At 40.0% G+C, this 16885-nt stretch overlaps 1 protein-coding gene across 1 annotated transcript in view; it reads right to left on the bottom strand.

Annotated features, from left to right (window-relative positions):
• The window catches only part of LOC311234962 (uncharacterized protein), an 82682-nt gene that overhangs the window by 7736 nt on the left and 58061 nt on the right, over window positions 1–16885 (bottom strand). The window contains 5 exon segments of the mRNA XM_084322255.1: window positions 7234–7343; window positions 10106–10234; window positions 11520–11591; window positions 12256–12350; window positions 15486–15569. Of these exon segments, the coding sequence (XP_084178381.1) occupies window positions 7234–7343; window positions 10106–10234; window positions 11520–11591; window positions 12256–12350; window positions 15486–15569 (490 nt within the window).

Below are 16885 nucleotides of genomic sequence, written 5' to 3'. Positions count from 1 at the left end.
TACATTTCAAAGTTAAATGCATCAATCTGGTGCACTTTGAGAGCAAAATAAAGAGGCTAGATCTATGATGAACATTGTGGTCAAAACACAAAATCAACTAGACTAGTGCTTCCCAATCCTCTCCTCGAAGCACCCCAGCCGTTCAATGTATTTGTTAAATTCCACCACCAGCACACCTGATTCACCTTAACTAGCCGTTTATTAGTTGAATCAGATGTGCTGGTGGTGGAATTTAACAAATGCATGGAACGGCTGGGGTGTCTCGAGGAGAGGTTTGGGAACCACTGGACTAGAGCATTAGAGTGACCAGAACGAGGCGGAAAGAACCGGAGGTTACAACACCGGTGCCAATCACGGCAAGAAATCTAACCGACAACCCTGCGGTCAAATCGCCTGCTAAATTAGCCAACCTAGCCAGGCTGGCTAGGTTTACCAGCCCAGGACAAAGGGTTGCCGCCAGAGAAGAAACAGGACAAAGGACCTCCCCCCTCCCCACATACCAACACACAGTCTTCACAGAGACAACAACAAAGCCACCCCCTCCCCCACAGCAGCACCAGACACAGACGGACAACAATACGGACAGCCCCCCCCCCCCTCGTCGCGGGACAACAACCCTGAGCAAAGGATCCCCCACCCGGACTACACAGAGCCCCCCCCCCCCTCTCCCCACAGACGAAGAAATTGACGTGGAACTCGACGACATCAACATCACATCAAATAAAAACGGACTACACATTTTTCACCTGAACGTAAACAGCCCAAAACATAAACTGGATGAAATAAGAAACCTGTTTATTAGCGGTAAGGTAAACATACTATGCTTTACTGAAACTAAACTTGACTCATCTGTAACAGACCCTGAAATAGAGTTGGAGAACTATTCAATAGTCCGTAATGACAGAAACAAGTATGGAGGTGGTGTCTGTATGTACATTCATAAGGACACCAAATTCATTAACCGTACTGACCTACATCATGAGACAATTGAAACCGTATGGGTGGAAATTCTATTTGAAAGGGCTAAATCTGTTCTAGTCGGCACAATCTACAGACCGCCAGATCAAACTGGCTTTTATGAAACTCTGGATGTGTGCTTAGCTGGAGCTGAGGATGCTGAAAAGATTCTTATTGGGGATTGGAACACAGATATGCAACAAAAAGATGCACCCGTCTTCAAATCCTTCAATAGGTTTTGTGATCTGCACAGCCTCAGCCAGCTGATCACCCAACCCACACGTATATGTGAATCAACTCAGACTACCATTGACCTCATCCTGACCTCTGACAAGTCCAAGATCTCCAATAAAGGAGTTATAGCATGCGGGTTAAGTGATCATTATATGATATTCTGTACCCGCAAAAAGCTAAAACATAAGGCCGGCTGTCACAAAACAGTCACATCTAGAGACCTCAAAACCTACTCTAGCGAGGCCTTTAACCTTGAACTGGAGAGTCTGGACTGGTCAGATGAGCTCAATGGTACACTGGTTGAAGAAACATGGCTTGGTTTCAAAACCAAATGTTCAACAACACAAAACGACATGGCACCCCTAAGAACCACCAGGGTAAAAAACCGCGCTGAGCCGTGGATGCACTCCGAAATATTGGCCGCTATGAAAACCAGAGACAAAAAATGCTCTGAGTTTCGTAAAAGTCAGTCAAAGCTTACAAAAAGCACGAGCAGTGAACTCCAAGCCCACATGACTGAACTCAAACTGGAAAGAAACAGACTAAGCAACGACGTAAACTCCATGATCAAAAAAGCTAAAAAGAATTTCATCAATGACAAAACTGAGGAAACAAAAACAAACCATGTGAACTTTGGAAATTACTCAACAATCAACTAGGCTGCAGTAAAAAACTTAAAACCAGATTCTCAAACATAAACATAAAGACGGACAACACGCTCATCACAGACAAGCTGGATGTAGCCAATTACTGGCCATAAACTTAAACATTTTCTTCACAAACATAGCCACAACACTGGTAAACAAACTACCCTCCCACTCAGGGCATTATGGGGTAGAACACATAGTAGCTTACTACAAAAACCTAGGGGTCCGCAAAGACAAAAAACTGAGCGCCTTCCAACCTAACAAGGCCACTGGCCATGACAACATCCCCTCCAAATTCCTCAGAGACTCAGCAGCCGCCATCACCCCAGTCATCACACACATAATAAACCTCTCCATAAAACAGGGACACGTCCCCAAGGACTTCAAAATTGCGAGAGTGACCCCTCTGCACAAAAAGAGCAGTAAATTAGACCCAGGCAACTACCGCCCTGTTTCTATTCTTACCTCCATCTCGAAAGTCATGAAAAAAAAAAGTACCTAGCGGAAAAAAATCGAATCTACGAATTCCAATCTGGCTTCAGAACATCCCACTCCACTGACACATGCCTTCTCTATTTGAACGACCACATCAAACAAGAGGTGGACGCGGGCAAATACTGCGGCATGGTCAGGCTGGACATACAAAAAGCCTTCGACACTGTCAATCACTCCATTCTGATTGACAAGCTAAAAGCAATTGGTTTTGATAGTCTATCAGTGAGCTGGATGCAATCCTACCTTGAGGGGAGGGAACAGATGGTGGAGGTAAACGGTACCCTATCCCCCCCCCTCACAGTGAGCTGTGGTGTTCCACAAGGAAGCATACTAGGACTGCTACTGTTCCTAATTTATGCAAATGACATGTCGTCAGCTTGTGACTGCAGCTTGTTTTTGTTCGCAGACGACTCAGCCCTGCTGGTCTCTGACAAGAACAAGTTACAGGTTGAAAAAACCCTCAGCTCGGAACTAGGCAAAATCTGCATATGGCTCGCTGATAACAAACTATCATTACACATGGGCAAAACAGAGTCCATTCTCTTCGGTTCAAATAACAAACTCAGCAAGACCGACGGCTTCTCAGATACAGTGGGTGACAATATTGTCACAAGGAAAGATGAAATTACCTACCTGGGTTCCATCCTAGAGGCTAATCTTTCCTGTGACAAAATGGCATCCAATGTAATAAAAAAAGTCAACCAACGAACTCGATTCTTGTACCGGATGTCCTCTCTGGTAAACAAGAATACCCTGAAGACTCTGGCAGGAGCACTCATTCAAGGGTACTACGAATATGCTTGCACCTCATGGTACCAAAGCACCTTAAAGGCGCTAAAAACTAAATTACAAACATCTCAAAACTAACTGGTAAGACTACTACTTGACCTTACTCCTAGAACCCACCTCACCCCTGCCCACTTTGACAACCTAGGATGGCTTAGAGTAGACGACAGAGTACAGCAACTTGCAATGGGCCTGGTCTACAAGATACACTACACGACCAAGGTACCCATCGTACATGTCAAAATACTTCCCAAAGGTCAGTGAATACCACGATCACAACACCAAAGGGACCTCCACAAATCATGTTAAACCCAGATTCGGCTCAAACAAGGGACTAAACACGTTTCGCAATTATGCCACATCAATGTGGAACGCCCTACCCAAAGCTGTAAAGCAGTGGTCACCAACCTTTTTAAGCCCAATATCACTTTTTTTTTTGTGAAGGCAAGATCTACCCGAGAGAAAAAGACAGATTGTACTTTAAACTAAATTACTTTTATTTGCCCGTTTTCTAATTACATGCAATGCTTTGGTCCAACATTAAAACGTCAAAGTAGAACTGTAATATGTACTTTCTCAGTCAGTGCTAAGGCAGCATCACTTTTCACATCAAAACAAAAGTAGAACTGTAATGTGGACCTTCTCCTATTAATACTTTAATCGCCATGGAAGTTCAGAGTATCGGGGAAGATACTCCAGTCCTTCTACTCAGGAGCTGTAGAGAGCATCTTGACCGGAAACATCACTGCCTGGTATGGAAACAGCACGCCACAGGACAAGAAGGCCCTACAGAGAGTGGTGCGCTCAGCCGAGCGTACCACGGGTATTGCGCTACCTCCCCTGCAGGTTCTATACAACAAGAGGTGCAAATCCAGAGCCTGCAGAATAATGAAAGACCCCCACCACCCCAATAACAGCCTGTTCCAGCTGCTGAGGTCAGGCAGACGCCTGCGAACCCCAGCTACTAGGACGGAGAGGCTTAGGCTCAGCTTCTTCCCCCAGGCCATCAGAGCCTTGAACAATGAACATTGAGTGCCACAGAAACTGAACTATCCACACACAAGCACACACGAGCACACACACGACACGCACGCTGTGCACGCTCACACACTAGCAGCCACTTTAACACTTTAACACGAGCGGGCACACACTCATGCCGCACACACGCACACTTATGGCCAAGAGGAAAGGCCACTTTAAATTAGTATAACAACAGGAACAGTGTATTGCACTACTAAAGCTACCTAGCATGTCCTATATGCTCTGTAAATACTATGTACAGATACCGAGATGTCACACCATGTTACCTGTTACCTGTTTATTGCACAATGTTGTTTTTTTATTGGATTCTATTATATGTTGTACCACTGTATTTTTAGTGGATTCTATTATATGTTGTACCACTGTATTGCACATCGTCGCGGGCAAGACCACCCGCATTTCATTGTATACTTGTATGCCGTGACAATTAAAACTCTTGACTTGACTCTTGGCCATGGGTTAAATTCAGAATTTACCATCCCTCGCCAGCTCTATTTGTCTATGGAGAAGTTCCCCTTCTTTGCAGGGCTATAACTTTTTAAATTCTATTGCTAAATTGCCATTATTATGGCCCATTCAATGTCCTATATGTATTGTTCAGGGTGTAGCAACGTTAAACTTTTTCATTCACATATTCATACTAAAATATGGTCTAAAGTATAAGTATGTTTTTATCGTTTTCTGCAGCTTTCTTCAGAACGTGATTTATAGCCCTAAATGCATTATATTGATGATCAAATACAGTTTGGCAGGAATCTGTGCAAGATAAAAAATTTCAACTGGACGTGGTTCTAGAAGTTTCTACGCATCATCTGATGATGACCGGATGGGCGGGGGATCATTTATAATTCCGTGGGCAGCGTTAGATGATTCATCCAGAGTGGGTCATATGTTCATCAGATCAGTTAGTATAGAAGACGTTAGAATATAACGCTGAATCTTACCGTGGCTTCCTCGCGCCGCTGGCAGATGAGCGTGGAACAGAATTCTTTCTATTATGGGATGGAGAAATGCCCGATCCATTTCCAGGTTGTATAATAGTATATACGTCCAAATCATGTTGTTTTTTCGAGTTATTTGCACCGATCGATGTTCACTGTGTCAATACGGAGTCTCTCTAACGATAGCGAGTGCCCGGACCACATATGGATGAGCACTACCGGTTCAAAGGTTAATTTCCGGCTGGCGATCTGCCGATCGGCCACCAGATGGCGCTCTTGAACCGCTAGAGAGTTGAGTGGAGCTTTGCACTGTGTCTCAGGGCTCCGGAAAGGAAATATGATTTCGATGACAGATTTTTGAAATATTGACATCAAAGACGAGTTACGGCGTCTTCGGCAGAATGAGCATGGCTAGGAATGACGTGTAAACTCGTTCACGGCGATCATAGTGTTAACATTGCCAAACATATTTACAATTAGCATTTTATAAAGTAGAACTGTAATATGTACTTTCTCAGTCAGTGCTAAGTGCAGTCATCTTATGCAGCATCACTTTTCACATCAAAACAAAAGTAGAACTGTAATGTGGACTCTCATATTATTAACATTATAAAATGCTAATTGTAAATATGTTTGTCAAAGTAGAACTGTAATATGTACTTTCTCAGTCAGTGCTAAGTGCAGTAATCTTATGCAGCATCACTTTTCACATCAAAACAAAAGTAGAACTGTAATGTGGACCTTCTCCTATTAACATTGCCAAACATATTTACAATTATCATTTTATAAAGTAGAACTGTAATATGTACTTTCTCAGTCAGTGCTAAGTGCAGTCATCTTATGCAGCATCACTTTTCACATCAAAACAAAAGTAGAACTGTAATGTGGACTCTCATATTATTAACATTATAAAATGCTAATTGTAAATATGTTTGTCAACGTAGAACTGTAATATGTACTTTCTCAGTCAGTGCTAAGTGCATTAATCTTATGCAGCATCACTTTTCACATCAAAACAAATGTAGAACTGTAATGTGGACCTTCTCCTATTAACATTGCCAAACATATTTACAATTAGCATTTTATAAAGTAGAACTGTAATATGTACTTTCTCAGTCAGTGCTAAGTGCAGTCATCTTATGCAGCATCACTTTTCACATCAAAACAAAAGTAGAACTGTAATGTGGACTCTCATATTATTAACATTATAAAATGCTAATTGTAAATATGTTTGTCAAAGTAGAACTGTAATATGTACTTTCTCAGTCAGTGCTAAGTGCAGTAATCTTATGCAGCATCACTTTTCACATCAAAACAAAAGTAGAACTGTAATGTGGACCTTCTCCTATTAACATTGCCAAACATATTTACAATTAGCATTTTATGAAGTAGAACTGTAATATGTACTTTCTCAGTCAGTGCTAAGTGCAGTCATCTTATGCAGCATCACTTTTCACATCAAAACAAAAGTAGAACTGTAATGTGGACTCTCATATTATTAACATTATAAAATGCTAATTGTAAATATGTTTGTCAAAGTAGAACTGTAATATGTACTTTCTCAGTCAGTGCTAAGTGCAGTAATCTTATGCAGCATCACTTTTCACATCAAAACAAAAGTAGAACTGTAATGTGGACTCTCAGGGAAAGATCTAAAAATATATATATAATTATTTTTTTTATTTCAGGGAAAGATCTACAGGGAAAGTCTCAAGGATCGACCAGTCAATCGCGATCGACGGGTTGGTGACCACTGCCGTAAAAGAATGTGAATCACTACCCACTTTCATAACCACTCTCAAAGAACACATAAGGGAGACTGCAATTCGAAACTGGCCCCTGTAAATGTCCTAACCCAACCCCCTCCAATGTACAGTAAATGACCAAGTACGGTTTTGTCAATATTCCAATGTACAGTTTTGCTTGTACAGTTGTACAGTGTGTGTGTCGTCGTGTGTTGTCAAGTTGAAACAGTCTATAGACTATATATTGTTTATGTTGTCAGGTTGAAACAGTCTATATTGTTTATGTTGTCAGGTTGAAACAGTCTATATTGTTTATGTTGTCAGGTTGAAACAGTCTATATTGTTTATGTTGTCAGGTTGAAACAGTCTATATTGTTGTTATCTCACCAGTCGATGAGATAGAGGTCTGGGGTCAGGCTGTTGGTCAGGAAGTGGTTGAAGAGACGGGGAAGGTTCTCCTCAAAGAACACCTCAAAAGCAGCAAAATACTTCAACATCTAGGAGAGACAGAGAGACAGAGAGAGAAAGAGAGAGAGAGAGAGATAGAGAGAGAGAGACACACACTGTTGCAACATTGTTTATAGTTTATTAAAAGGATCCCCATTAGCTGGACGCCTTGACGTCAAGCTAGTCTTCCTGGGGTCCAAGACAGTCATACACAAACATTAGGGCTGTCCCCGACTAAGGATTTGGATAGTCGACTTTGATTGGCCGATAGTCGACTATGAAAAAAAAAAGTAAAAAAAAAAAAAAAAAGTCACAATTATTATAATTTCTTTTTCATTCCATTTGGGCTGTGGGGGGTACTTAATGTCTGAAGGAGTCGACGGAAGGCTTCTTGTCCTCTGCAAAAGCATGCAATTGGTCCACTGATGGATACATCTTGATATTTGTCTAGTCTAGTGTGTTCATTAGATGGGTGAAATCCTCTTTCAGTGCCTGTGCCTGTTTTCTTAGGCAGTTAGCCTCTGGTATGCGTGCCATTAGCGTTAGCCACGCCTCTAGGCCTCTTTTCTTTTGGAAAGAATGATATAAAAAAAAAAATATATATATATATACGGTATACAGTAATAAAAAATAAAACATTTTAACACTATGATCGCCGTGAACGAGTTTACACGTCATTCCTAGCCATGCTCATTCTGCCGAAGACGGCGTAACTCGTCTTTGATGTCAATATTTCAAAAATCTGTCATCGAAATCATATTTCCTTTCCGGAGCCCTGAGACACAGTGCAAAGCTCCACTCAACTCTCTAGCGGTTCAAGAGCGCCATCTGGTGGCCGATCGGCAGATAGCCAGCCGGAAATTAACCTTTGAACCGGTAGTGCTCATCCATATGTGGTCCGGGCACTCGCTATCGTTAGAGAGACTCCGTATTGACACAGTGAACATCGATCGGTGCAAATAACTCGAAAAAACAACATGATTTGGACGTATATACTATTATACAACCTGGAAATGGATCGGGCATTTCTCCATCCCATAATAGAAAAAATTCTGTTCCACGCTCATCTGCCAGCGGCGCGAGGAAGCCACGGTAAGATTCAGCGTTATATTCTAACGTCTTCTATACTAACTGATCTGATGAACATATGACCCACTCTGGATGAATCATCTAACGCTGCCCACGGAATTATAAACGATCCCCCGCCCATCCGGTCATCATCAGATGATGCGTAGAAACTTCTAGAACCACGTCCAGTTGAATATTTTTTTTTTTTATCTCGCACAGATTCCTACCAAACTGTATTTGATCATCAATATAATGCATTTAGGGCTATAAATCACGTTCTGAAGAAAGCTGCAGAAAACGATAAAAACATACTTACACTTTAGACCATATTTTAGTATGAATATGTGAATGAAAAAGTTTAACGTTGCTACACCCTGAACAATACATATAGGACATTGAATGGGCCATAATAATGGCAATTTAGCAATAGAATTTAAAAAGTTATAGCCCTGCAAAGAAGGGGAACCTCTCCATAGACAAATAAAGCTGGCGAGGGATGGTAAATTATGAATTTAACCCATGGCGATTAAAGTGTTAATACATATTTTTTTTTGCATTCGACTGAGAGGTTGGCAGTTGACTACGGCTCCTTTCGATCGATTAGTCGACTATTCGACTAATAGGGGTCAGCCCTAACAAACATAAAACATAAACACATACATAATCAAGCAATCCATAATCCTAATAACAAAAAGATAAAATCAATTTCATTGGTCATAGAAAATACAAATAAGACAATTATGTTCATTCTATTTAGACTAAAGAATGTAGGTGGATTCTGAGTCTTTTCTTAAAACATGCCTTTCCACTGATAGAACGAATGTTACTTGGAAGGTTATTCCATGACCTCACAGCCCTGTAATTGACAGTGTTTTTCTGGCTATTTGTTCTAGGTAGGGGTATAGTCATCTGCCCTCTGCTGGCCGCTCTGGTAGCATGCGTGTGTGTCTCTGCACTGTAGCCAATAGTCTTAAAGATAAATTCAGGTGTCTGAGTATGAATTACCTTGTGAAAGAATAGAGTCTTTTTTTCACACTCAGCCATTTTAGTTTCTCATGCATTTCAGCCCTTGATGAGCAACCCAATACAAGTCTAGATCCCTTGTTTTGTGTCATTTGTAACTTCCTGAGAAGGCCTTTTGAAGCAGATGACCACACCCCTGAACAATAATCCAGATGACAGAGAACCAAGGAGCAAACAATTTGATTCAACAACACAGATGGAAGAAAAGGCGCACATCTTCTTGCTGCAGCGACTGATGCACCCATTCTACAGACAATGTTATTTATATGGTCAGACCAGGACAGTGTGCTGTCACGCCGTAGTCCCAATAGCTTAGTCTTCTTTAATTGTTGAATAGGTTGACCCTCTATGATTAAATTAAGATGAGGATCTTGGGCTAATCTAAGCTTGGAGCCAAATAGCATGGCAACCGTTTTAGATGGATTCAGCACAAGTTTGTTAGCTTTGATCCAATTGTATATGCTGTTAAGCTCCCTTGTCAAAACCTGTTTGAGCTCTGTACAAGTGGGAGCTACATAATAAAGAGTAGAATCATCCGCATACATGGTCAGGGATGCATCTCTAATAGCAAGTGGCATACTGTATATAAGAGCGGGCCCAGGCAGCTCCCCTGTGGAACTCCACAGTTTACATTCCTACTGTTTGATAACAGGGAGTGCTTATTTGGTTTACTTTATAAATAATGTAAGAGGTGTGTGTGTGGGGGGGGGGGGGGGGGTACCAGCTCGTGGTCCACCCTGAAGAAGGCCATCTGACAGGGTTTGTTGAGCAGGTTGGCAAATGTGATGAAGGCATCGGCTTCCTCCAGGTTCAGAATTAGCACAGCAGCAATGAATGACATGCCCTGCACCTGGGAACACAGATGAAATACAGATCCTGGATCAGATTTATAACCAGCACAACGACAATGCACCTGGCCCTGATCCTGGTTCAGATTTATGTTAAAGCTCCTCTAGTAATGGATAACAGACCACCTTGTTGTCATTGTGCCTGAACCTGACCTCATGTGGAGAGCTGGGGCAAACCACCTTGTCTATGGGAAAGGTTGATGGAGAAATGGGTGGGAATTCTAACATAGTGACTCAAAACACTTTGGCATGTTGTGTAGAAGAAAGATCTCCATCAATTATGACTGGAGTTGTTAAATTCTGAAGCCTATGAAGACAAAAGCGAATGTCCTCTTTGATAACCATGCGCCATATGGCAAGCCCAGGGTTCCCACAGACATTGCTAAATGAAATTCAAGGACTTTCAAGTACTTTCCTAAGCACTCTTTTTCATTTAAAAGGGCATTTAAAAGGATACAATTAACTTTTAAATTCAGTTTTTATAGAAAAAAAAACGGACCCAATATTTATGTCTTAAAAACCAATTTCCGACAATTAGTTACACTTTAGATAAAACAATTTAATGTCTTGATTCAGAACAATTTCATCATGGATGAACAAAAAATTGGCTGTTTTCAAGGAATTCCAGGCCTCGACTTTTTTTTGGTCAAAAATCAAGTACTTTAAGCACTTCAAGGACCTTGTGTGTTGGCATTTAAAAGACACCATCTTTTTTGTGAGTGTGAGAGAGTGCGTGTGTGTGAGAGAGAAGTATGTGCATCGCAGTTTGTGGGGTATCACTCTGGAATGGTCTGGATGCGAGTATAAAATTAAGCAAAAATATCAATACATTTAAAGGTAGCTATAAACAAGCACTTATGGACACATAAGAGAGAGGAGCTTGAGCAGTAATGTGACTGCCTATTATTTTTTCTCATTTGGATATTTGGATATATAAAATTTTTTACTTTTATTTTATTTTTTATTATTTGTTATATTATTTTTATTTTTATTAAATTATAATGTCAAATATTGTAAGGAAGGGGCAGGCTTGATACGTTGTTTTACTCCCCCCTGTTCCTTCTCGAACACTTATTGTATGGAAATAGTCTTTGACTATTTACCTTTTTGTTTTTTTTAAACTTGTTTTATGTTTCTATGTTCGAGACAAATAAAAATCAAATCAAATCAAATCAAGTGAGAGTTAAAGAGAGAAAGACAGATAGGTAGTACTGTGTATTTATGTTTGTGAGAGAGCAAAAGAGATATCATCCCATGTTTGAAAATCTGTGTGTGTGTGAGACTTGCATAGCCAATGTCAGGTCTGTAGCAGGTGTAAGCCCCTAGGACACTGTGGAGGAGGTCATGGTAGGGACCACCCTGGGGAGAGGGGGAGAGCGAGAGAGACAGAGAGAGAGGATAAAGGAATAGGTGGATATGAGGGTAAGATTCAAGAGATTTATTTGTGACATACATAAACGAGACATGTAGTGAAATGAAGGTGGCCATGCCCACCTTGATTGTGCAAAAATTCAAATAAAATAGAATAAAAATGTATAAATAGAATAGACATGATAAAAGGTAATAAGAATAAAATACAATACAATGCTAAGCTTAAGAATTAAAGGTAATGAGTACTATATACAATAATATACAAATATACAGTTATGTTTTTTAAAGTGACCTTTAAGAGCATGTAGGAGAGGGATATAGTAGAGAAAGATGGAGCAGGGGAGATTAAAGAGAGATAGATGAGATAGAGAGGGAGGAGACAGGGTATGAGAGCCACACACCATCCTTCAGGTAACAGAACACGTAGTACTTGTGAGGAGTCACATAATGAGTCTCGTTTATCAAGAAAGAAAACACAATTGTATTTGAGCAATCAGAGCACAAGAGAATTAGTTAAATAAACACTTAAATCTACACTAGAACTCATGTCCATGTAAAATGAGATTTGCATATTTTTGGTTTTAATCCAATTGTGGCTCAGTATTTTATGAACTTGTGTCCTTTCACACAGAAACAAACACACAACCCTTACCTTCTGGAATATGAAAAGAGAAGGAAAGGTTCTAGAGATGTCCAGTTTGATCAGGTCCAGACTGGATTCTCTGTCTGCCAGAGAAGCTCCACAGTCTACAGACAACAAAAAGAAGACACACTGTAACTCAGGGTGTGAAAAGATATATCCAAATATCACAACGTTAAAATATGCAGTGTTGAGATGAAAAAAGTTATAAAGTATAAGTAAAATAGGTATTGTGATATCAGCTCATCTATTACTTGTTATTTGTATACATCTAAATCATACCAGCAAAACTGCCCTGAGAATGTCAGACCCTGCAAAACCTTTTGTTTATTGCCATTCCTGATGAGACGATTGGGCTATAAACAGATATAAATGTCATGACACAGCAGTGTGGTAAATACAGGCAGAGGGTCAGAGAGGGAAACACTAGAGGAAGTATTGGTATACTGGGCAAGACTAGATATATCCTGAATCAGAAAACTCTACCGTATATACATTCAGTGTTTCCCCTGAAAAAAAATTCAACAGCGGTGCTGTGCTGCACGCACTCTGCCGGAATTCATATTTGTGCGTGCGCACGTGCCGCCGGAATCCATATTAGCGCACGCTGCCGGCGAAATAACTTAAAACAACCTTAGAATTGTTCAATATAGGTTATTCATGTTCATGGAGTCATGTGCGTGTGAATTTGCTAGGATGTTTTTGGTGTGTCCGCTGACACTAGAAGTGCTCTGGAGGCCCAGGTAGCTGCATATTTGTACACTGCAAAAAAAAGATATCTTATCAAGTGAAAATATCTTGTATTTGATTTTGGTACAATAAGTCCAATATTGAGTAGAATTATCTTGAATTATCTTATTCCACAGATAATTTTGCTTATTTCTTTCTTGATTTTGGTCAATTTAATCTTGTTTTAAGAAAATGTTAATCTTGTTATCTTAAAACAAGATAAAATTGAACAAAATCAGAAAAAAGCTAAATTGTCTGCCAGTGAGATAAGATACTGGTAATTCAAGATAATTCTACTCAATATAGACTTATTGTACCAAATACAAGATATGTTCATTTGATAAGATACATTTATTTTTGCAGTGTAGTTGTAATCAAAGTAAATGTCAAGATTAATGACATGCCTCAACACTTATAAACTATTTGTATTGAACATAGATATAGATGATTTAATAGATAATATAAATACTAACATACTAACTGTCTAACATACACAAATCATAACACTACAACAGCACTTTACACCTAAGAAGTCTCAGTGGCATAGGCTACATTCTGCCTTAGAGCATTTCATTTTCCTGGGCTTTTGAAACAAAAGCTCCAGGGCCCTCATTTATCAACGTTGCGTACGCACAGATATGTGCGTAACCCCTGCGTACGATCATTTCTAAGCAAAGTGTGGGACTTATCAAATTGAACTTGTGCTTGACTTTATGCGTATATCTACGCACAGCTCAGCGCATGCGTAGCTGACGCCCGGTGGTAGAATATGAAGCCTGCATGCATGTCTGCAACGCGGAAATAAGTTTCCGTGCATTACTTCCAACACTGGCGTGCCGTGTTCAACATATGACCCGTAATTCATTATAGTTCATTGTAAAATAGCGACAGTAGTGTAATTATAACGGGCTCACGCGCGAACAATAGGTTGGCCTGCTTGTTTGGCACGGGGGGCAGATGCAGAACACCCACCTCCAAACGGGATTAAATATTGTTTCAAACAAAAAGCAACATACTATTATTTTGTGTCATGTTTCCAAATAAGATTGGCCACAACGAAATGCTTTCTACTTCAATTTGTTGGTTAGAATAATTACCTCGCTCCGTTGAAACTTCACTATAAAAAAACTGTACTTTTATTTTATTTTTCATCATTTGTTATATTATTTAAATTTGTATTCAATTATAATGTAAAATATTGTAAGGAAGGGGCAGTTATTATTTTTATTTTTTACTTCCCCCTGTTCCTTTTCCAACACTTATTGTATGGAAATAGTCTTTGACTATTTACCGTTTTGTTTTTTAAACTTGTTTTTATGTTTCTATGTTCGAGACAAATACAAATCTACGTTAATCAAATCAAATCAAAGTGAGAAAAAAACGAAACATTTATTAGGGAACTTAGCTTAGAGTCCCACAGAAACATAGGAGGCACAGAAACAGCTTGGTGGGTTACGATGCCTGAAGAAGCCTTCCAGGCGTATACCATGTAGTATCTCCAAGTATAACCCTAACCCTAACCGTATCCATGTAGTATCTCCAAGTATAACCCTAACCCTAACCCTAACCGTATCCATGTAGTATCTCCAAGCCAGTTTTGTGCCTCCTATGGTTATTTGGAAATCTAAGCCTGTAAATAATAATCTTAACTACCCACCTCATACCCATAATACTCTGTATGACAGTATGTACAAGTGCTGTATATGCGGCATATTCATATATATATATTTATCTGAATATGCTTGCATATAATTATTCTATATACTTACTTATACACTTGCATATAACCCATAACTCTGTATGATAGCATGTACAATAATGCTGTATGTACCATATATATATAAATTCTCACCGTATATCTATCCACACCTACTCTGTACTTACCTGCATATAATCCTTTTGCATATCTGTAGATACTATATCTATATCTGAACACATCCCTTACCTACTCTTACTAGTTACGCTGCTGCTATACTGTCTTTTATACCTGTATCACTGTACATATTATATTACATCTCAACATACAGTACATCCGATTAGCACTACACTCCTTTATACAATTTTATACCCAGTTTAATTACCTGTACATTGTATATTATTATTGCACTTTACTGTTACATTTGCACAATTTGACAACTTTTCATTGTAGTGTACTTGTGCTGTATAATGACAATACATTTGAATATAATGTAAAGTACCCTGATAAACATTTGTTTTTTTGTGAACCCAGTGGTATGTATTGAATCGAATCAAGTCCTCAGTGCAATGGTCACACCCATAATCATATTGTTATGATTTTATATGCTGTGTGATTTTATATGCTTATTTCTGTATCTACTGTGACTGTGAATGAGGGAAACCTCAGTTGCCTTTCAAATTTAAATGAAAGGTTTGAAATTAAATAAGTGTTGTATTTTTCTCCCCTTGTTTTCTAGCGTGGTTAGACAGGTAGACAGTTCAGTTATTAAGTCTGACATTGTGATATAAATGCTGTCCAGCTGCAGGCGACGTACCGCTCTCACTATCGTTGACTGAGCTGGTCTCACTGTAGCTCCTCCACTTCTCCTTGGCCCGAGACAGGAAGATCTCATACAGCTCTATAGAGGGAGAGACAGGAAGATCGCTTACAGCTCTATAGAGAGAGGAAGATCTCATACAGCTCTATAGAGGGAGATACAGGAAGATCGCTTACAGCTCTATAGAGAGGAAGATCTCATACAGCTCTATAGAGGAGAGAGACAGGAAGATCTCATACAGCTCTATATATAGAGAGAGAGGAAGATCTCATACAGCTCTATAGAGAGAGAGGAAGATCTCATACAGCTCTATAGAGAGAGAGGGAGATAGAGAGATCTCATACAGCTCTATAGAGGGAGAGAGAGAGAGATCTCATACAGCTCTATAGAGAGAGAGACAGGAAGATCGCTTACAGCTCTATAGAGGGAGACAGAAAGATCGCATACAGCTCTATAGAGAGAGAGAGAGGAAGATCTCATACAGCTCTATAGAGAGGGAGACAGGAAGAGCTCATACAGCTCTATAGAGAGAGACAGGAAGAGCTCATACAGCTCTATAGAGAGAGAGGAAGATCTCATACAGCTCTATAGAGAGAGAGACAGGAAGAGCTCATACAGCTCTATAGAGAGAGAGGAAGATCTCATACAGCTCTATAGAGAGAGAGAGAGAGACAGGATGATCTCATACAGCTCTATAGAGAGAGAGAGGAAGATCTCATACAGCTCTATAGAGAGAGAGACAGGAAGATCTCATACAGCTCTATAGAGGGAGACAGGAAGATCTCATACAGCTCTATAGAGAGAGAGACAGGAAGATATCATACAGCTCTATAGAGAGAGAGGCAGGGAGATATCATACAGCTCTATATAGAGAGAGAGAGAAATCTCATACAGCTCTATAGAGAGAAACAGGACGATCTCATACAGCTCTATAGAGAGACAGGAAGATCTCATACAGCTCTATAGAGAGAGAGAGACAGGATGATCTCATACAGCTCTATAGAGAGAGACAGGAATATCTCATACAGCTCTATAGAGAGAGAGAGAGAGAGAGAGATAGAGAGAGAGAGACAGACAGGATGATCTCATACAGCTCTATAGAGAGAGAGAGAGACAGATCTCATACAGCTCTATAGAGAGACAGGAAGATTACAGCTCTATAGAGAGAGAGGACAGATCTCATATAGCGCGAGAGAGAGAGAGAGGAGAGAGAGAGAGAGACGAGAGAGAGAGAGAGAGGACAGGAAAGATCGCTTACAGCTCTATAGAGAGAGAGATACAGATCTCATACAGCACAAGACAGATAGAGACAGGAAATATCACATACAGCTCTACAGTATATATATAGAGAGAGAGAGAGAGAGAGAGAGAGAGAGAGAGAGATGGGAGTATCTCAT

The sequence above is a fragment of the Notolepis coatsorum genome, assembly GCF_963971535.1.
Source record: "Notolepis coatsorum genome assembly, chromosome: 9".
NCBI classification, from domain to species: Eukaryota; Metazoa; Chordata; class Actinopteri; order Aulopiformes; family Paralepididae; genus Notolepis; species Notolepis coatsorum.
Note: the sequence above shows the minus strand (reverse complement) of the source record. Positions and strands in the feature narration are given on the sequence as shown.